At 44.1% G+C, this 23117-nt stretch overlaps 1 protein-coding gene across 2 annotated transcripts in view; it reads left to right on the top strand.

Moving 5' to 3' along the window:
* LOC144162553 (receptor-type tyrosine-protein phosphatase kappa-like) overlaps positions 1 to 23117 on the top strand; it is a 616238-nt gene that overhangs the window by 565420 nt on the left and 27701 nt on the right. For both annotated transcript variants that reach the window (XM_077693141.1, XM_077693140.1), the window contains exons 26-30: positions 7496 to 7593; positions 11636 to 11752; positions 13944 to 14092; positions 21312 to 21447; positions 22954 to 23103. In XM_077693141.1, the coding sequence (XP_077549267.1) occupies positions 7496 to 7593; positions 11636 to 11752; positions 13944 to 14092; positions 21312 to 21447; positions 22954 to 23103 (650 nt within the window). The remainder of the gene's footprint in view (positions 1 to 7495; positions 7594 to 11635; positions 11753 to 13943; positions 14093 to 21311; positions 21448 to 22953; positions 23104 to 23117) is intronic.

Here is a 23117-nt window from a genome sequence, read left to right as displayed (position 1 = left end):
TGTTTGAAACACTCAAGTTGATGCGGCATTCAAATGAACACAATATTTAAATTGGCTTTCAAGTGGGTGCGTTAGAGTTTTCAAGGAAAAGACATTAAAAATGCGCAACAGGCCTTCACGAACAGTGGAATTATACGGAAGGGAAGATGAGTCATCTTGCCAGCATTAGCAGCCCTTTTCCAAATCTTCCGTAGGATATTTGTTTTCGGGTACGCCTGAAGGCACTCATGAAATAAGCAAGCTCTTCATTGCCTTGCCATGAATTTTCAGAACGCTCCTCAAGAAGGCTGCTCATATCTTCTTTTTCACCCTAAAGTATTGGTTCGTACCAAAAGAAACGGAAGATGGATTTTCCACCGTTGTAAGCGGCGGCTGTTTAGTTGATGATTAAAATGCTAAATGTAGGATTAACAATATAATCATAACTGGAGTTACTACGTAGATATGGGGGAGACGAGATGAAATGATTGTTTCGCATCGCTCAATTTTATTCTTTTACATATTTTTCCGTTCCCTTTGTCGCGACGTCAGGGGACCGGTCTTTCTCCGACCTCCTAATTGCCATACGAATTCATGCCGTCCGGAAAGTAAAAAAAATATTCTGACAACACTCACGAAACGGTGCGAACAGTCAAGCCAAAATATAACTCCGATTGGGCGGACGGATTTGGCTTATTTGGACCCGTGATATAGCGAGATCTGACTCGTTTTATACGACCTAAGATCTGCGTACGCGCTACAAGGGCGTAAACTCACCTATTTTCGTGCAACCTCGTTTTTAGTGGAAAGTTGCCGAGTGTTTCTGGTCGCTGCAGTTTTCAGTTTTATCTGCTTTTGTTTCACTTTTTGTATATGGCCCATCTTGAAAAAGAACGCCTCATATTTCTAACACCCTCGCCCCCCCCCCCGAACATTCCGGTGAAGCCGCTTTCTCGGTGCCGCTCTTTGTATCCACCTCGCCACCACCGATTCTTCTTTTGGAAAATGCGCAGTCGGCTGACAACGGCGGTAGCGCCGTTATCAGGTGATTGCGGAGATTCCACAGAAGTACAAATGGGATTAAAAACGACCGGAAGTCTCCACCGTCGCCGCCCTCACTACAAATCATGTAGCCGTAGCTGTTGCCGACTCAAATTATACCCTACCGAGTAGCTGCGAAATCCTTCTGCTTGAAGGGAAGCTTCCCCGTTTGGAGCGCCAGTGTGGGCACATACTGTTGTTGAGCTCGAACGGCTTTCCGAGTGACATTTTCGCTGGTGTATTTCATGCGAACGTATGCGCCAATCACCGCTTGCCGGCTTACGCGTGTGCGGGTCTGAGGTGGAAGAAGAGGGGCGTGCACGCGCAGCTGATTTTCATGCCGCTAGAGCGGCCTAGTACGGGCAATATAGCAGTGGTCTGCACGACTCCTGAAGAGAACCCTTGAAGCCGGCATTATAAGAACAGTGCTCCGTCCTCCCTTCCCTTCACCCCCCCCACCCCCCCCTGGCCTTTGGCCATCCTATCTAATACAGTTTCAAAAACAACAACTACGAACGAGAGAGAGAGAGATTTGATCGATTGTGTTGTTTAACGCGCCGACGCAACGCAGGCGATGAGGCGCGCCGGAGTGGAGGGCTCCGGAATAATTTTACCACCTGAGGATCTTTAACGTGAGCCGAAATCTCTCACACACGGGCTTTTGTGGCTTTTCGCCTCATCGGAAAGGCGGCTGCCGCGGCGGCAATCTTACCAGCGACCTGGTGCGCAGCAGCGCAACGCCTTAGCCGCTGAGCTACGGCAGCGGGTATGAGAGAGAGAGAGTGAATAACTTTAATGAAGACCAGCGATGTTAGCCGAGTTGTCGGGCTGGCTTGCTAGGTTAGAGAAGAGAAAAAAACAAAAAAGGCAAAAAATTTCAAAACAAAAAGATGTCATTTGATGCGCCCAAAATTTTCAGTCACAAAACTCGGTCCCGTTCTGTGCTATGAAGAAACTCCACGAGAGCCTTCATTGTTTGTGTAGTATGACTTGGATTTGACCAAAGATCTAAAACAGTCCTCAGCTCAAGTCCCGCACGAAGTTGCCTTCGCTAAGAAAATATGAGTTTCTGTTTGTGCACGGTGTCCTTAGTACACACGCATATCAAATTATGAATGTCTTTCCGTGAGTCACATGGGGAACAATGAGGTGAAGATACCTGTTGGATTTTGTATATGTGATGTCCCGTGTAGGCCAAATTCCAGCGCAGCCTATGCAGAATCGATTCCTCGCGCGTGCTAAGCCCAGGTAGCATTCCGAAGGAGCACTAGGGATCAGTCCCGTGAAGAGATGCGTATTGCTGCCTTGTATCAGTCCAGATAGACATCTGCGCTTTTGATGCAGTTGATGAGGCGAATGTTGCCACATCCTTTCTCGTGAATGGGATCGGCAGAGGATGAGTGCAGAGACTGTGGGCAGATGAGGCGGCTTTGTCAGCTGCGTCGTTGCCGGAAACTCCGGAGTGGGCGGAAGGCCGTGAAGACCTGCGCTTTGTCTCCTTTGCATGGCTTTTGAGTCGAAATGATTGATTTCCCAGGCCACCTGTTATTGTGGAAGCGACATTAAGATTTGGAGGGCTGACCTGGAGTCTGTACAAACCGTCCACGGACTGGCCGGCTGCTTTCGAATATACTGAAAAGCAGCGCGCTGTCCGGCCAACTCAGTAAATTTCGGTGAAGACTTACGGCTCAATAGGCGGCAGATGGTAGTGAGCAGCGAAGGAATCGATATCCCTATCACCGATGATCTAACCGTCTCTGAGCCATCAGTGTGAACGGGAGTGTGGCCTCGGTATTTGTTGTAATATGCTCCAAGGGGAAGAACTTTAGAGCCGGGGCTGGTATGTCCGTCTTCCGCTTAAATCCAGGTGTCGTGGGGACCATTTTTATCGTCGAAAATAGCCACAAAGGGTGAGAAGAGGCTGAACGCTGACACTAGGATGGCAGAGCGTGCTGTATTTAGGAGACCCATACGGCATGTAACCAGAGGATGCCTATATTGCCTTGCCACAACTCGCAGGCGCGTCGAACTTGTTCCATTGCCTGCAAAGCAGTGGGCGGAAGCCGTCGGCTCTATTTCATGGTTCTCACTGTGAAGTAGTCATCGATACAAGAAGACATACCCTCAGAATTCAAGCCTTGAACCACTGTAGTATTCTCAAATTCCCTTTGGCGAGAGAAGTCAAGGCTGGGAGGCTATGGCGAAGTAAGCCTTCGCAGAGGGCATCGTATAGCCATAGAAGAGAGCTAGCAATGCATTCATCATTAATGTTGAAAAACATGTCGAAAGTCTGCGTGAATGACGTCAACATCTCTTTTAGGTTGAGGATGTGCGTCGTCCATGTCGAATGGAGGTCGAAGGTAACACCCAGAAATCTATGATAGGTGACCTACGGTATTGGTACGCCTGGGCCAATTAACTGGTAGTTTGAGAAGTCCCGCTTTGTAAACGCTATGGCGGCGCACTTGGCCGCTGACAACTCAAGGCCACGTGTCAGGAGAAATTTTTTCATCCAGCTTACTGCACGCTGAAGTCTCGACTAACATGGCCATTGTGCTGGTGGGAGATTTAAACGCGGAAGTCTGATGGCTCAATGCACCCTGTCTCCGTAATCGATCCCCCGTAATCGAGTGGTTCGGACCTCATTAGGGTGTTACACAGAGAGTACGATGCCTACGACTGCGCCTGGAAACGGACAGCCACATGTTTGTCTTCTTAATTAAAGCTCGAGGCCTACCATGTTTTATTACACGTTGGGACGGACGCATGTCGCTCTCCTGGAGGAGGAGGAGGAGCAGGAACTCAACAAGCATCGGGCCGAACAAAAGAGCGAATGGGCTCGAAAACAGCCAGCCGCTGCCACCGCCGTCGCCTCCTCTAGTTCCAGCTCGTGGAGAAGCTGGGAATTCCTCCCGGATGAACATCCGCTTTCGCGCTTCTTACGGCCACGCCAGCCGATTTTACTGGTTCAGCCTAAACAGCTTTAACAGTGACATTTTTGACGATGTCTTTCACTCTTGAGCAAGTGGAAATAACCAGCTGCCGGTTTATGCGTGTACGCGGAAGAGTGGAGGGACGGGGGTGCATGCGCAACTATATGTTTCATGCCATCACTGATGACATGTCCGTTGTGCTGGAGGAAGGTTCAAATGTTGGCGCCAACAGCCAATGCTACCTGTCCAATCTTTTCAGTGGTCGAGCGTACTGGGTTGGTGTGTTATACAAAGAGTAAGATGCCCACGTCGCGGGAGCAGAACAAACAGCTCCATTTGGTTCGTTAGAGTAAAGCTCTGGTCCTTCCATCATTCATTCAACTAATTGGATAAGTATGCTCAATTGCAAATGACAAACAAACGTGTTTGGCTTTGTGCACTCTGTGGACTGCCTCCTGCTTGGCAGGTCGTCTGTAGACACAAATTTGTGGGGCACTAATTTTTTTATTACATTTAACTTTTTTACCTTTAAGGCTTAAGATTTTTTTACCTTTAAGGTTTAAGATTAAACGTGCTGTGTTATCACAGTGACAGTGAATCAGGCTTACCAGACTCTGGTTCAAATCCCACTAGGAGAGCTATCGGATGTTTTGCCGGTTTCGTGTCCGTTTCAAAGTATGCGTTTCGAGCGAGCCCTGGTTTACTAAAAGCGAACAGGATGTGATGTGACGCAAGCAAGCACGGCTTCTTGGAGCAGACGGCCTTGGCATGTCTGACATGAATGTTAAGGTCATCGTCTATTTTTTGTCTCGCGGGAGGAACAAAAGGGCCACAAGTAATGCTGGTTCATTCGAAATGCCTGCAGAAGCATTGCGCCGCCATTTCCGCCTCTCTAGAAGGACTGTGAGGTAGCTATGCGACGAGTTGCGAGCCGTACTTGGCTGGCGCAACGCGGGCTCAGCGCCTACGATCCAGTGATAAGCACTGTTCTTTTCTTCGCTACGGCTGGCTTTCAGTCAGCGATCGGCGCGAAGACGCGATATCGCCGTTGCAGTCTTCCGTTATCCGTTTCATCCACGCCGTCACCGTCACGCAGTAAAATAAAACATCGTTTGCGAGTTTTGCAGGTGTTGAGCCGATGACCAAAGTTCTATAATTGCGCGGTATAAAACTTATAAGCTTTTGTTGGCACTTCACGAATACACATATCAGCTTAACGTTCGTAGGCTTTCCGCGAGAAGCAGACACATATGTATTAAACAAAACTTCTGACCCCTTAAATATTCCTATACTCTAGGAGTGCCATAGAAATGCCAACGCCGTAACCACCAAATCGAGCAAGCTCTCAGCAACTGCGTCGATTCCTAAAAACGCAACTGAAGGTTATTGTATTTATTCACTTTATTGTCACCGGCATTATAATTGTGGTAGAAGAGACAAAAACACTGGGCGTCCGTAGCATTGTGTACGCTTCATTACCCCAGGAAACGGCAGGCTGCCGCTGCCACATTTCGACAATCGTCCATTTGTTGTGAAAGCATTGAACTTTGTCCGAAAAATCTCATCATTCATATGTTTTAAAAATACGCTCAAGCAAACACTTATTAGATAGTTTACGATTTGTTTGCAAAAACAGTTGCGCAAAAGTCAAACCAAACCAGGCCTACAACCGAAAGTGTGTCAGGATGAAACGGGCACGAAATTACCGTTTTCAAAACGGACAAACTGCAGAATACCAGCCCAGAAAATTTTCTTGTTTGTTATTTTTTAGCATTTGCAGTGGCGGCCATTTTCTTGACTTGCACCACAAACAAAAAGGATGGTTATTCTAGGATCAGGCCATTTAGACTTTCGCATAAAATCAAAATAAATACCGTGTTAGTATATATCTCAAGTTGAGGGTCACACAAGCAAGTGTGCGAACAAAGAGTCCCTGAGAATACGGCAACAAAAAGTTCTTGGGTATTGAAAACGCATCATTGAGATGTAAAAAGAATGGGCGATATTGCCAGTACACTTGTTTAGCAAATACACCTGTAGTTAGTGTTATAAAGTACCTTCGTAGTAGACGAGAAAATAAGTAAAATCGTTAGGTTTTTAACGGCTCAATGAAGGTTCAATATTTAGGTTTATAAATTTAAAATTTTAAAATTTAAGCACGGTTACGAAAAACATCAGACTATTAGATAGCTGTTTAAAGCCATTCCTTTTTTATCGCTCCGATAACCGGAGGAGATAATTGACCAAACGATTCAGCGATACACATCGCATGTTGGTGTAGAGAAAAAAAGACGTACTCATTTATTGCGTTTTGAGGGATTCTTTTTATTATTCGGGAGATAAGTATTGGGCCAAGGGCATAGTACAGAGAAAAAAAAGACGCAAAGAAACAAGGGTAACGATGTTTTTTATATGTGGGCGTGAAATTTCAACAACCACCCCGCACGCCACGGTGTTACTCAGCTGTAATGCTATCAACCGACAAACAGCCTGCTATGCTTTTGACTAAAATACAGACATAGTTTCGGCAATTTCGGAATATGCTATCACGTTCAGTATAGTATAAGGAGTGCGCGCAGGTTTTCGTAGCTTTTGCTGGTGTTCTTACTAATTTTGTTTGGTGGTTATAAGCTATATGCTAACGGATCGCATTGTTTTATGGTTATGGCAATTTCATCAAGGATAAGGTTGCAGCGACAAGACATGTCTTCTGATTCATTTAGCCCTCTTCACGAGGAGATATGTGTGGCGTTGTGAGGATTAGCCATTTCTCCAGACCATGTAAAGAATTTCCACTGCACCCGAGCCCATTTTCTTGGTGTCTGTGATGCGAGTAATTCGATTCTTCGACAGTTTTTTTAGTTCCAGGTAGTCAGGCAATCATTCCCTTTATAAAAAAAAGATCGGAGCCGGACTTGCCTTGATGTTTTTTAGTAGTACATGAAGTGTATGGCCAGTTTGAAAGCTTGAAATACGCGTGGTTTGACCTACGTTCTCTCCTCTATCTGTTGATAAGTGCAATTGTCGAAAAATATATTCCAAAACCCAGAGACAAACAACAGGGTACTGTGGGTATGCCAGTGGGGCAGCGACCCTTTCTAGCTTTTACGGCTTTGAAAAAAACTACTGCACGTTGTTGAGTACTAAACGCAAAGGGGGCGATGGAATCCACCAAACCGGCAGAACCACCCAACCCACGAAGTAGAACATGGAGAAAAGGGCACTGTGTTCGAGCAAATGATATAAATCATAGTGTGTATCTACAATATTAAAAGAGCACTGAGAAGTGGTAGATACAGGGGTAATTTCGAGGTGTAAGTTGGGCTTCATTCGGCATGCAGAAGCGAGATAATTCAGGCGAAATGTCTGACGATTGACCAATTGCAGCACCACGACATAGACGCTACATTATACAAAGAAATAAAACTAATAAAGCGATTGGCAAGGAATAAATAAATGTGAATGTATGTTTACTTTAACCTGTACTTATTACTGCTATTGCAAACATTTGAACAATGCTGTATTATATTTTCTGCTTGCAGGTCCAAAGGCGTCCACACTTACAGATTTTTGGCACATGGTTTGGCAGGAAGGTGCTTGCAAAGTGGTGATGCTTACCAACCTGACTGAACACGGAGTGGTGCGTTTATGCTTTTATATCTCTCTTATTACCTGAAGCCAATCTCCGCCATTAAAATGTATGGTCTTACTTTTGCAAAATGTATTTCGCCCTTAGCAGGTACAGTGTGGAACAGTTTCTTGTTCGGTAACTTACATAATGTGTTTGAAAAAATATATATGATATAGTTCTCTCATCCTGGTAAGTTCACTGTTCTCCTTTTCGGTTATACCTCATGTTTCCTCAAAAACGACCTCAGTGAAACCTTTTCAAGGCTACTCAGTCACTCTGAATTTCAACAACACTCAGCTGGCCGGACTCTATCAGTGGCATATGTTCTGCTTAAGCTTTACTTCTACTGGCGATATGACGGTATAAGTTTGTATGAGTCTCCGAAACAAATGGCAACGTACTGGCAATGTGAATAAACCAGAATTTGCGTAAACAGAAAGTGTAGTCCTAGTAGGTCATAGCTAGAACAGGAAGCATTACTTTTTCGTATCTCTGTCGGTTTTTTGTTCAATATCAAAAATTACCTTGCTACCCAAGAAATAAAAAAATTAAAAGCTGCCTTGCTGCTTTCACGTTTTCATCCAATGCTTTTGTTACGTTAAGCACTACTCTACGAAGTTCCAAGAGGGGGTACAGCATAAAGGTTGCCCGTCCAACCCCGTCTAAGAAAGTTAGGAAGTGCCTTTGCAGTTTGACATCAATACTGCTCACTGCGGCACCAAGAGCACGCTGGCCTCACTGAGGAAACAAATTCGGCCGCTTGCATAGACGCATCTGTTCCTTCTTCTCAGAGACAGGTTTCTCTTGTTTTCTTTAAAGATAAAGTTTTTAAGGCTTTGAAAATATTAGAATAAAAATAGGCTCATAAGTGAGCTCTCCAGGATACGATGATATTAAACGCCACCGTCTCCTATGCTATCGCAAATAACCCTCTTTAATGATGAAGAAAAGAGCATAATAACGCATCCTCCCGCTTTTCGGGCACCGGAGCTTGGATATGTCATAAGCATGCGTTGTCTTTACATATGCATATCGTTCGGGGTTTGGACTTCTACATTGTTAAAGGAGTGACATTTGCTTGGTATGGGTGGGAGAATGTTTCATGTAGAATGAAGATATTACAAATTTATGACCTGGCAATTTTCTTTATTTTTTTTTATTTTTACTTTTTGTGCTGTAGTTGGTATGTGGCTGCGTATTCTGGTAGGTCATAGATTTTAAGTATATTGTGTCGGTCTCTAAGGTGCAGGTCCACTATGCATGGCACCATTCGAAGGGGCTGTGAGCTGACAGAATTGACCAGATGCTTTCTGAGAACATAAAAACTTCCGTTAAGGGGTGCCGCCAGTTTTGTGGGTTCTGAAAGGACTACACGTTTGTTTTGTGGCCATTCCTCAGAGTCTTCTTTTCTTTCGTGGTAATACCAGCCTGCTTCGCGTTAAAAAGAGGATTTCCTTAATTAATGCGCGATCGCGATACCACCCGTAATCAGCTGGTGTGGCAAATAACTTCAAGAAGAATCAAGACTGGTATTTCGTATTTCTGCTTGGCACCGTTTCCAGGGTGTCCACCGAGAAGAATAAGTCGTGATTTCTGGGAACAGGGTGTGTTACATTGCAGGGTGTCAGCCGAGACGTCGCAAGAATAAGCTCCATACATCGATAGTGACGAGGGCGTGAATGTCTGGCGCGGAGCTTATACCGGTGGCAGCAGGCAAAACGAGACAGCGCCTTAAATTCAAAAACATAACGGAGAAAGAGAGAAATTTGTAAAGCACGATGCGAGGTACCATACGTGTACTAATACAAACATATGGGAGAGCCAATTCAAAGAATACAAGCAAAAGTGGTGGAAATGTTAAATAATAAAATCTAGTAGCGTTTCAGATATTATATTCTAGAGAGGTTAGTAAAAATAGAAACAAATCGGCGCTTATACAAGACACAACATTCCTACAATATTCATCGGCCGCGGAATGCGCCAGTGTCAAGCAGTAAGCCAACAACATCCTAAATCCAGCTTCCCAGTACCGTACCTTCGGTGAAGAATGCGGCGATTCAGGATCCCGGGAGAACAAAAGTGTCATTTCGAACGCGGGTGGCTAACGACTACCAATAGCTTAATGTGGGATGGTTGGTTCGACATGATCACAGGTTTTAAAGGCGCTTCGTTTGTCTTGGTTGTTCTTTCTCGTCTAGTGTCTGCGTTTTTTCTTGCCCCTTTAAACCCTGTGATCTAACGACTACATACGATGATGTGCGACAAAATCCTCCTTCGCTTCACGACATTCCAAAAACCTGGGGGCCTCGGCTAAACGCGAGCTTTTACACACTAGCTTATAATGCAAACAACACAACCGAACGAAGACTTCACACCTGTTGGGCTGTGTACCTTCCTCATCTGCACATTGTAGTACCTTCCCCTTTGTTAGTCCAGTAAAAGTTCCTCAATGCTTTTAAGCATTGAAGAACTCTGTCACAGTGCACGGTTGCATGTGATGGTGAAAACCAACACCACCTGTATAACATTGCCTGTCGCGTCGGCTGAAAATTGACAAGCAGCCATGTTTCTGTTGCTCTTTCCTTCCCTCTTCCACTCGCTTGCCTTCCCGCGTGCTTCCGGCCTGACTTCCGAACGTACGGTAGTGCCGCTCCACGGGAAATATACAAAACGATCTATAGGGTTTGTGGAGCCTACGAAAAACGGCGGTCGTACACCGTCATGTTAGGGCCGTCAGGGCGCGTAGTTTCCGCGCTGAACCGAGGTGTGGCGCGCACCTCCACACCCGCATCGCATGTCCCTTCTGCTTCCATTCGGAGGTGGCTGGCGAGTAAGGCAATGTTATACAGGTGGCGTTGTCGGAAACACTCCACTCTTGGCGGTGACATGAAGCGGGGGTAGGTTTTTCTCGTCATTTTGTTTGTTGAGTGGCCGCGTTAAAGATAAGTAGTGAGCGCGTGATTCCACTAGAATGAATCTGTGCATATTTTTTGTAATTTGGTTTAGTATCGTGGGCTATCGAATGTTACTTACAGTTATGCCAGCGTTGGTCCAGTTTTCTCCGTGCACTGAAACAAAACTCGCAACAAATGCAAGCTCTTTTGCTGATTCACAATTAGTGAACTGCGAAGTTTTGTTCGTACCATTGCTGTTCCGTCATACCTGCACCAACGTGCACTGGTAAAACCTTCATACCCTGGACAGGCGTTCATATGTCTGCAGGCTCGTCCTAACAGGCTGAAGGATAGCGGGGCATTTCCTTATGCCATCTTTCGGGACGCACATGCTAAAAAAGTCACCCTCCTGATTCTTATGACAAACCCCTGTGTATTTTTTGGCTTCAAAGCAGGTGTTATGTGTGTGCGAAAGCATAGGCCGGCTAGAAAAAAATGTCAAAGTGTAGCACACCCTGCTGTTGAAAAGGAAAGTTAAGGCCCAAAATAATAGCTGGGAAAACTTCTATGTTCTAACATTTTCCTTTTTTACAGTCGCCTGAGACGTCTTAGCTTTACAGAATGGACAATGACATGGCTTCACAGAGGGAAAGAGAGAAGGAGAACCTTTAATTGGAGTAACAGAACTCCAGCTCAAGTGCGGATCCCTGCAGGGCATCCCCTACACCGCCGGTCTTAAGTGCCTAATTTGGCACTTTTCAAACTCCACGCGGCTTAACAAGGCTTGTCAATGTTCATCGTCTTCACATTGATGCGATGACTGTCCTTTTCTATAACTGGGATAGCCGGAAAGAAGTGTTGGGGAAATTCCAATATATGCGTTATTCCGCGGAAAGTTTCCTCAGGCGAAAAAGAATTGAGGGAGGCCTATTTTACACGTACAAACGTTAACGCTCAAAAGGGATTGTTCCCAAAATATGTAAGGGAGCAGCAATGCCTTCATTCCCAGCGAACCCATTTCATTGGCTATATTGGTTATTTCCGGCATATACGCCTAATGTATGGTGCACTTTAAATTACATATGCAAAAGTGTGCAGACTGCTTCGCCTTACATTGCCCAATACCCGAATATTCAGTCATGTTTGTTCATTTGCAGACAAAGTGTGAGCAGTATTGGCCAGAGACTTCGCAGAAGTACGGGAACTTTATGGTTACCTTGATGAACACAGACACGCAAGTCGACTTTGTCGTACGAGAGTTCCAGCTCACCTTGGTAACTACACCCTGCTTTACTTGACAGCGCAATAATCAATATATTTCAATGAAGCCCTTGCAAGTAATTTAATTGTAGTCTTACCTGCTCCACGACAGGAGAAAACAGTGGGATGAAGCGTCAGTTGGTAGAGTTATAGGAGTTCGTACTCACATTCAAGGGCAACTCAGTAAAAACAAATCACGATTTACGAAGATGGCCGGAAAGTTTTTTCACGTAGAAATTAGCGAACATATATGCCCGGAAGCAATATTACATACGCGCGAAATCAAAACGATATATTGTCAAAGGCCTTGTGCTAAATATTATGTCGATCTGCGTTGAACACATACCTATTCCCGGCGATGGTATGAAAGGGCCATTAAAATTTATTTCTCTTATCTTTTGCGTGCACTACCTCCAAGGCTTTATTTGTGTTCACTACCATATACAGGTTCAAAATGATCATATGATCATTTGAAAGTTCTTTATTGCATAGCATTCTTTACCGGGTACCACCACAGCCCCCCCTCCCCATTTCTACAAAAATGCAGATTTGGCGGAAGTAACACCTTCAATCATTATAATAACCTAAATATACTTAATTAATAGGACAGAATTTTGAAAAACCAGAAAAAAAAACAGAAAAACGAAATTTTCGCAATAATATGACGAAAGATACGCATCTTATACATCTCTCCACAAAACCCAAGAATAAAGAAAAGTAGACTTAAAAAATACGTTCCAAACACGAATAAAAAATGGCGTAAACTACACACCGAGTAACGCCCTGCATTTGTACAAAATTGCAGATGTGGCGAAGCAAAGACGCGTAATCTTTGTTATAGCGTAATTGTAGATAATTGGTGGAACATAATTTTGGAAAGTAAAATAGAAAAAATACAAAAAATAAGACATTCGCAATATTGATCTGAAGAAATAAATATGCATCTGATACATCGGCCCCCAAAATCTAAGAATAAACGAATGAAGATCAACAAAAGAACGTTGAAAATACGTATAAATATAGGGTTAATGAAACGAATGTGCAGTACTTCTTGCTTCTTCAGAAACAATACATAATAAGAAAACTAAACACACTTTTTCACAATAGTATTTATTCTAATCATTTGCGAATGAAGCAAAAGAAAACTTTAAAGGAACAAAATAATCTAACGTCTTTCACTAGTGATTGCCATATTAGTCTGTAAAGAACAACTCTAGACAAGCGGCATCAGAATGTTACGCATTACAGAAAATTCTATCAGTTCCTGCAGATTTATTTTTTGCAACAATTTATTAAACCGTAGCTAAGATAACAAACTCGTTGATAATAAGCTTAGTATTACAAATCAGTTTCCGAAGCATATGTACACACAATACAAAAGTTAGGTGGTTTAACTTGGCCCCCATGCACGCAATTCCGTCAGCCAACAAACGAAATTTGGGAAAATCTTGCATCAGGCCTACTAAATGGCCCAGAAATAATTATTATCCCTTTCTAAGGAAAGCTGAGAGAAGCGCGGCCACTTTATCACGTAAAAACTGCGTGAAACGTGCGTTAAAACCTTTGCTAAAAGTGCGGAAAACCTTCCCTGAAAGTGCTTCTATTTCTGCCATTGTGCGTCGAAACACAACGAAAGAGTTGGCTTTGAGAGTACCACATCGCCGTCTAAGTATTTGTGATAGTGTAGTTCTTAGGCGAATCTTAGTAGTAACATCTATGTAGTGATTTGATTTGATTCAAACGCCTGTTAGCGTTGCAATACGCGCGCATTTGGCTCTACTAATAAATTCAGCGTTACCCCTTTTCATGAAAAAAAAACAAATATCGAAGTCACAAGAGCACGTAGTATTCCTGGGTGCACATTGCGTACTTCCTGTTATTGCAAAAACTGCTGGTGTTTGTTTGCCTCTTATTTGTGATGTTCTTCCTCTTACTTGTGCTGCTTCGTGTTTGCCGTGTAAGGTGATTAAAACTTGAACTTGTCATATTGAACTCCACTTTGGGGAAGGGGTATAGAGCTAGCCAAGCTGTTCGTACAGCTTCTTTTTCTTGCCTCCCTATTCTCGAAGGATGAAAAAAAAATTAGTATGAACGTAGTTTCGTGTTGCTGCGCATTGTTTCCTAAACAATGGCCGGCGGAATCATTTCACTGACACGATAAGCAAAGGAAGATTATTGCTTTTAACTTTCAATTTTTTTCACCAGGACGACGAGACTCGCACAATTGTTCAGTTCCATTTCACTGCGTGGCCGGACCATGGAGTTCCCCAGTACCCAGATGCTTTGTGGCCTTTTCTGAAAAGAATACGGGATTTCCAACCACTGGAACACCAACCTGTAATCGTCCATTGCAGGTATCAAAACACCATCTGAAACAACAGCCCGTGGCTTGTGTGAAACGAGGAAATATTGCATATTCGCCTGCATACTGTATTTTATAAGAAGAAAAACGATAGTAAACAGCGCTTAAATGATGATTGTAAGAGAAAGGTTAAAACAACAATATTTGCTTCTTGCCTGTAGTAGTGAAGATTAGCAATGGCGCAAAATTTTAAACACACTAGTTATAACTGCATAATTTTCGGCTCAATGCATGAGCTACGTCTAAACAAATTAAACGTCATAAATTACACAAGGAATGTCAAACGGCAAATATAATTCTGCCCAGTTATTTCCTATATTTTCAAAAGCGTTGCTTCAACGTGGAAATAGCAGCAAACTTTTCCAGTTATTTTATAAAAAAAAAGACAACTTCGTCCCTGAAGGCAGATTACCAGTGAAAAAACGTAAAGCAAATTACATACAAACTTACGATACCGAGGCGAGGATAGATTTTTCCTGCTACCTAAATGGCAGTCCTGCAGCGACCAGAACTTCTATAATTTTGCGTTAACACTTTTAGTGCCATATGACCAATACCCTAGACCACAGCCGTACTGTGGTGTACATTTAGCCATGATGGAACGCCAGTAGTGCGGCACTCCTGAAGCATGCAGAGCCTGCATGCCCGAGCGGACGCTCGAGCGGACGCTGTCGGGCTACGGCGGAAGCGCCTAAAAAACAATAAAACGCACACAACTGTACCTCGCGCCTAGGAATGCCCAAATCCTCAAAGGCACTTGGTGCGTAGAGATTGTGCGATAGCGTGACGACTGATTTTGACCCCCTCCCCCTTACTGGAGGCGCAGGACAAGCCTGGACCACCAAGTTTTTCTTGATTCAGAGTGGTTCTGGCATGCCAAAAATATACGGAACACTGACGTTACGTCCTTGCTCCAAACATATAAAACTGTTGTGTTGGAGGGCCAGCATGTAGGCTTCAAACACAGAGGAGTTGTTCAGTCGTGCACCAGCCCTTCAACTTCTAGTAGAACATTCAAGACTATTGTATTCTATAAACATTTCATGCAGTGCCACCAATCAAACCTGAGCCTTTACATACTGAATGGCCGAATTCAGATAGGAGCGAAGATTGTAGGGGCCCAATAAAATTTACAAATATAGTTGCATCCTTCGAATGGAGTGAACAAAATCTTTCAAATCAAGGGCTTGACGACTAAGAAGACCCCCAATTGCCATTACTCCCGAACGACTATAAAAACGAACTTTTTTTACCTTTTTGGAGAGTGTCAGTTTGTTCCCAGAAATGTTATACCCTCGCCAGACAAGTTTTCGCTGTGCTGTTCTAGGGCTATAGATCCTTACATTAGTTTTCTGCATAATATATTTTTAGGCCCACGGTTCTACTCTGTTCGTCCAGTGTGGTAAGCATGCTTTGTAATTCGTCCTCCGAGTTACTTAGCAAGGCAACGTCATCAGCAAATCTGAGGGTACTGAGATATTGTCCATTAAACATCACTCCCACCTGTTCCCAATCCAACGTTCTGAACACTTCTTTTAAACATGCTGCGAATAACATTGGAGAGATCGTGTCTCCTTGCCTGACGCCCGTCCTTTTAGGTATTCTACTGCTCTCCTTACGGATGGTGATGGCAGCTGTGGACCCATTGTAGATATCTTCTAGTATTCTTACGTAATGCTCACCAACCCCCTGGTTCCGTATTGCCTCAATGACTGCTGAGGCTTCTACCAAATCAAATGCTTTCTTATAGTCTACCAGGGCTGTATATAGGGGTTCAGTGTACTCAGCGCACTTCTCTATCACCTCATTGATCGTGTGAATATGGTCCATTGTTGAATAGCCTAATTTACGGAACCCTGCTTGTTCTTTAGGTTGACGGAAGTCTAAGGTTGCAGAAATTCTGTTAGCTAATACCTTAGCAAGTGCCTTGTAGACGACTGACACTAAGCTGATCGGCCCTTAATTTTTCAAGTCCTTCATGTTACCTTTCTTATAGACTAGGATGATGTTGGCGTTCTTCCAAGAAAACTGTACGCCTGCAGCCATTAAGAATAGCGTATACATGTTTGCCAGTTTTCGAAGTACAATTTCTGCGACAAGCTTCAAGAGGTCTGCTGTTATCTGATCCTCACCATGTGCTTGGCCCCCTTTCATTTCTGTCAAAGCCTTCCTTACTTCTTCGGTCGTTACTGGTGGGGTATCTATCTCCTCTGAACAACTTTCTCGTTCGGCATTATCCTGGATGTCCCGGCGAATGTACAAATCCCTATAGAACTCCTCGGCTACTGTGACTATTTTATCCCTATTTGTGATGACATTGCTTTGCTTGTCTTTAAGTGCATACATCTGATTTTTGCCCACGCCAACGCGCCTCTTCACTGCTTTCAGGCTACATCCGTTCTTTACAGCGTATTCTATCTTCTCCATATTATTCGAACTTGTTTATGGCATTTCACGGACAAGTGAGAGCGATTGGGCTCTAGGAAAGATAGTAGCTTAGTGAAGTTACAAGTAGCAGTAATGATCACTCGTAGAGAGAGAGAAAATGAACTTTAAATAAACTGAGAAAACCTTCAGAGAAGCGTCCTTATTCAAGGCGGACGAGTCGAATGCCGTTTCCATGCAGAGGAGCTGATCTTCCAGGCGGGAGTTAGGCAAGGCTCTCCCAAATCTTAATGGAAACGCGTGGTTTCGGTGGATCCAGGATAGACTTGTTTTAGGCACCTACTATGTGTATGGGGTTCCCAGGCGGTCTGCAGGAGCGACGGAATGGATAGAACTGTGTTCGGTCAAAAAGGTGAAGTCTGGTGGGATCTGGGAAGGTGTTAACCCGTAGATCGCGGAATACACTTCCTGGTTTATTGGTAGCAATTTGCGCTGGGAGGAATACATTCTACGGAAGAGCATATAGTGCTAAGTAATTTCCTGGTATGTGACTGCAGAATGCATGCACTTGGGTTCGGCTTCAACAGCGCTGGCTGAGCGGTTCAAATCTCGAGCCACAAGGTTGGTCATCTTGTATTGCCGGGGCTTCCAGTATGAGCTGGTGCTTATAAAATCCTGGCTGGTCTAGTTAATGGTCTCTGATTCATCATTCGAAATGTTGTAACATGCAATCGACGTTCGCAAAGTTGCGCCACGGCTGCTAAGAGTCTATTATGAGAAATTTTGTGCCCGTTTGGATAAGCCCAGGTGTTATGGCCGATTTCTCAGCTTGGAAGAGGCTGTGTTCGGCGGTTGAGATGCCACCCCTGTGGAAGCCTGCAGAACATTAGCACAGACAAAGACAAATCATTAAAGAATGCTGTCGGGTGTATTTCGAATCAAACCAGTTGATCGTTCCTCCATTTTGATATTAACGCTTAGTTGCTTTCAAAAGTCGTACCTGATATATATACACGTTTTGAAAACCCTTTGATAAATATAAAGTATGCATTAGGCAGTTAGTATTACTTCACTGGGAGCTATAAATCTTACATAAGAAACACTACAACAGCACAGTACATGCATAAAGAAAGATCTTATATAGCATTCAGGTGGTTGTCACGTTAATTTCGGGCTATTTTGATTATAATTACATTTATAATTGCTCGAGAAGCAGAACGAGGCAAAATTTTCAAATGCCAAGGACCCCAAAGATAACACGTTTGGTCCAACCCACTAATCCACCTTAACTGACAGGCTAATTCGTCTAATACAAAATAATCAAATCACCAATCCATTCCAGTCTAAGCGCTAATGCACATTAATCGAATTTATTTCATGCGCCCATACATTTTAAACTTCAGCACATACAATACAACATAAAAATGCTATCGCGTTAACCATAAAAGAGCAAATGAGAAGGTCCCATGTTTTTTCTTCAATTCTCATGTTCTCTTAGATCAGTAATCACAGGACACAACAGTACTCTAGGAGAAAAAGTGAAGGTGACTTAGAGAACTTTGAGTTTTGTATCTCAATGCTGTTTGTATATAACTGCCAATTCAAACTCAATTTAGTGAAGTAATAGATTTATTGTTGATGGTGCCTCTGTAGGCCTTCACAAGGGGGTAGGGATGCATTCGAATTAACAACACATTGAAAACTGTACACGATATCAAACACCATGCAGACAGAAACCATAAAGAATATTCCATGATGTGGTGCCTCGCAATAGGAGTTGTAACTTAAGTTAGTCTAAATGTAAAATATGCTTTGGGCAGATGGGCAGTACCTAACGCAAACTGATTGTATATACGGAAACTTGACGTTCAATTGAGAGTGGTATAAATAAGAGAACGTGATTGGCCTTGGGAACTGCAGACTATTCAAAATATTTCGAGGTGCTGCCTGCCGAAGGGTAAAAATATCTTCAGGCGTATGGTAGGGTACCGAAATGGAAAACTAGAAATGACAGTTTTGAGCCCCCGGAACTGGTTCGGAACGGTTTCTAACATTCCTTACAGTTCGGGTTCCGCTCCAACATGGCAGAAAAAGCACCGTCCCGGTTAAGCCCGGTTACGGGCAAAAATTCGGTTTCGGTTCCTGCTTTCGGTTCGGTCCCGGTTCCGGTTCCACACCCTGTCTCCAATTACCCTGGCGCTCTCCGCAACGGGCAGCCCACCGCCGGCGCGGGTCTGCTTGTACTGCTCTGCGTTCCCATAATACTGGCATGATTTTTGATGAGGTGAAACACGAAATTCAAACGGCGCAGATGTTAGGTGTAGGGAACACGGGTGCGCGCTCACCCAGTGGTTCAGCATTTACCAGTTACCCAGGGTGCTCTCCACAACGTCCCTCTGCCTCAACTGCTGGCGTGTGTCCGCTTGCGCTGCCCTGGGAGCCCCACAAAACCGGCATAATATTGTGTTAGAAAAAATGCGTAATACCAACAGTCCAGAGGTTGGGGGTCGAGTTACAGTTGTCGCTGGCCTTACTCAAGGACCGAGCATTCCCCTGTTAAATTGGGTGTTCTCCCCAACGTGCCCGTGCACCCACTACCCGCACGTGTCTGCGTAAGCCAGTACAGCGGCCCCATAATACTGGCATGATTTTTGAAAAGGCAAAATGCGAGATTCTAACGGCGTAGAAGTTAGGGGCAGGGGACACGGGTACACGTTTGACTCACGAGTGCCCCAGGTACGAACAGTAAACGAGGGCCCTCTCCTCAACGTGCCGCTTCAGCAACTGCCAGCGGCGAGTCCGATTGCGCGGCTTTGGCGGCCACATAATACTAGCATGAATTTTGATAAGGAGAAACGCGAAACAATAAAGGTGCAGAGCGTGGGGGTAGGGGACACGGGTCCGCTGTGGTCTCACGGATGGGCTCATTATTCACTAGTTTTTCCGGGTACTCCCCACAACACGGCGTCTCACCCACTGCCGCGCGTGTCCCCTTGCGCTGCTCCAATGACCCTGCAATACAGGTAGTGATTTTTGATGAGCAGAAACACGAAATTCCAACTGCGCAGAGGTTGGGGGTAGGGGACAAGGGTACGCGCAAGCCACCCCCAATGGCCAAGCTATCACCAATTAACGAGGGCGGTCTCCTCAACGTGCCAATCCACGCAAGTGTCGGCGGTATCTCCGCTTGCGCTTCTCTGGCAGCCCAACAATACCGGCATACCCCTTCCGCGTAAGGGCCCCTACCGAGCTTTAGGTTGAACACAAACTTTGCACATGAACAACTAAGAAGAAAAGCAGTTTTCTTGGCCTATGAAATGTCAGGCATGCAGTTAGGGTTGTATTTAATGGTGAGTAGCTAAATTTCTGGTGAACATATATATGGCACCGCAGTTGACCGGGCTGAGGTGGTAACATCCAAAAACCACCGTTATTCACACTGATGCTTTCACTGGCCCACAATTTCTAGGAAAAATCGCACCTTTTAGAGAAAATGTGAAACAGATGTCATTGTTTTAAATATGCTTTTAAAATAATCTAGGACCTATTTGTAATGGGAAGGTTGTCCAATTCCCAGTTATGTAGTTATGTGTTGCTTGAAATTTGCCTGAAGTTTTTTTGGCACTGAACACTGATAAAATTTGCACACCATACCACTAATAGAAAGTGTGAAACACATTTATTCTATGTACCACAAGGATCTTTCGGCTGTCGTTGCCATTGTTTAATATTGTTTTTTTTTCAATTGTCATTGCCAATTATAACCATAAAAGGTAAATTACGTTTCTTGTATTTCTTCCGGAGCAAGGCAAAAGTGACCAATTAAAATTGGGTAACACATGAAATATGAGTCTAAAAGCGTTAATAAGGTGGCATCATCGCAGTCGAGCAGTTCTTCAAGTTCTCTCCTATTCTTTTATCTTTCCTTTCGCCTATTGTTCCTTTTAAACTTTTTTCCTTATTTCTGCTATTCTTTAACTCCATAATTGAGTTTCACTGCTCCTTTCAATCAGTTTAGTTTCTCTTTCACTGCGACTCAAAGATACGCTGATTTATTTTACGCTAACCCTTTACTTGATAATAGGTTCTCAATGCTGTAGCTTCTATCAACGAGTTACCCACCGCGGTGGTAAGTGGTAAAATGTTCTGCTGATCCTAGGGACGCGTGTTCGATTCCATGCAGGGGCTGCCGCTTTTGCGATAGAGGAAAAAACTGAAAGCGCGAGTGTGCTCAGATTTCGGCGCAGAAATAAAGGTCCCCAGGTGGTCAAAATTAATCCGGAGCCCTCCACCTTGGCGCACCTCATCGCCTGTGTAGAGTCGGCGTGTTAACTCCACTACTCAATCAAGTCCATTCGCGTGTTCCTGATTGATTTGATTGTATGGTTTAACGCGCCGACGCAACGCTGACGATGAGGCGCGCCGTGGTTTAGGGCTCCGAAATAATTTTGACCACCTGGGGATCTTTGACGTGCGCCGAAATATCGTACACACGGGTGTTTTGGCTTTTCGCCTCCATCAGAAAAGCGGCCGCCGCGGCCGGAAATCGAACCCTCGACCTCGTGATTGGCGTGTTCCTGCTAGTACCCATTAGAGTTTAATCTTTTTAACCAACGACTCGTTTATATGTGCACATGTTAACTAAAACAGAGTCTAGCATAGCTTGCTAAAATGAAGCCTATTAAGGGCATTTATTTATTAGGAAAAATTTTAGTGCCAAATAGCCCATTTCAGCAACGAGTTCCCCTGAGCTCATCTTTTTGAGTTTTTAAGCCTCTGACTCTGTGTCTTCGTTGACACCCTGAGCCTTTCAATTTTATTTTCAGTGACGGCATCGGTCGAACGGGTGCCTTCCTCCTCGTGGACAGCATGCTATCCCAAGCAGAAGCTGAGGGCGAAGTCAACCTTGTCGCTCATCTGTATGCCATGCGGCAGAACAGAGTGGACCTTGTAGAGTCACCGGTGAAAATATTTGGACTTCTTTCTACATCAGTGCTAATCAGATAAATATGGTAGCCTGTAATAACAATGTAATGCTGGTGTGCATCTCTCCGGAATATGGAGACAACTTCGACGAACATAAACTCAATCATAAAAAAGTAATTATGGTAACTGTCGTTCGCCGCTCTGGTGTTTTTGTCTACGCTCTGCCGGTACAAGTTTTACTCGTTGCCGAAACGTTACGAAGAATCAGCTCTACGCATGCTGATTTTAATAACAAAGGGAAGTCCAAGCAGCTATGCGTGATATTCCACGGTTGCATGTAGAAACAAAAACATCTATAAATGTGTCCTTCAAGTAGGAAGGTTCTTTAAACAAGAATATATTTATAAAAAATATACAGTTTAAACCTGGACAAAACAAAGTTGCGCAAATTCGCAATTTCGATTACATGTAGGTTTCGAGGTGAGGCATTCGGGAAAGAAGAAGAAACGAAACCAAAATGTGAGGCATCCGCGAAGGTTAATTCACACTTCAAGGATTTATCCCACAAAAAAAGGCGGGATTGACGCGTGCTACTTTCCCACATGCTCAGTCACAAGACGGTACTCCAAAGAAGCAATCGCACTTACCCGCGTATTCAGAAATGTAACCTAAGCATCACTTTTGCCTTTTGACACTTTTAGGTGCCTTAACGCGTTTCAAGGACCAAACATGTTGAAAAGGCACCTTTTCAAGACCTTGATGGTATCCGCGCACTTAAAATATGTAATAGGGTGCTTATTGGTATACTGTACCGGGCGTTTACGTTCTTGTTTCTCGCCGGCGGACACGGCATTTAAAATTTCGAGCGCGTTTCGGCAAGGCAAATCTTTTTTGTTTTCTGGCAGCAAAACTTACCACCGACGAGCCGACTCCACAGATAGCGTGGGACGGCCGCGGAACGACACGCCTACAGGCAGGCGTAGCATCTAATCGACACTACACTCGCACGTGGAAACGACCGGTAGTTTGCGGTGCGGACGAAATTCGCTATATTAGTGCGGTTCTCCATCTGATTTTTTAGAAAAGTCACAAAAACAATAGCGTATCAGCGCGGAGAATTCGTTACATTAAGGTAAAGGGTTACAGCGCCTTTGCTACTTAGAGGTCGCAAACACATGTGCTCCAATAGGGCTGGCAATAGAAATTTAAAAATTTTAAATCAAGAAAGTCTTTATATAGAGGTTGTTAAATCCAGGTTTAGCTGTATTGTGATTCAGTTATTTGTAGAAAAATTGTTCACTTTTACTTCCAAACGTTTAAACCCCCTTCAAAAGCAGACACTGGTCGCCAGGAAAGTAACGCTCCATTCCCCGTCCGCAAGATTGGCTTGAGCAATATTGTAATACTAGCAGCAACATTTACAGGAACTCCTTGAAGTAGTTCGTAAGAGTGAAGTATACTGAGAACTGTACGCGTGCCGGTCAAGCTACTCATATTTTGAGTGTATTGTAAAGCTTTTGTTGTCGTTATCTAACCTCGCAGGAACAATACATCTTTGCCTACGAAGTTCTGGTGGAAATACTTTGCTCCAAGAAGCACAACCTGTCGATCGGAGAATTCTTCAAGCTCTACCCGAAGCTTAAAGCCAAGTTTGCTGCAACTGGAAAGAGCGTGATTGAACTGGAGTTTGAGGTAAACGCTAACAT

The sequence above is a fragment of the Haemaphysalis longicornis genome, unplaced genomic scaffold (genome assembly GCF_048455015.1).
Source record: "Haemaphysalis longicornis isolate Haplotype H1 unplaced genomic scaffold, Haemaphysalis longicornis Haplotype H1 scaffold_12, whole genome shotgun sequence".
Lineage (NCBI taxonomy): Eukaryota > Metazoa > Arthropoda > Arachnida > Ixodida > Ixodidae > Haemaphysalis > Haemaphysalis longicornis.
This window is presented reverse-complemented; position numbering and strand designations above follow the sequence as displayed.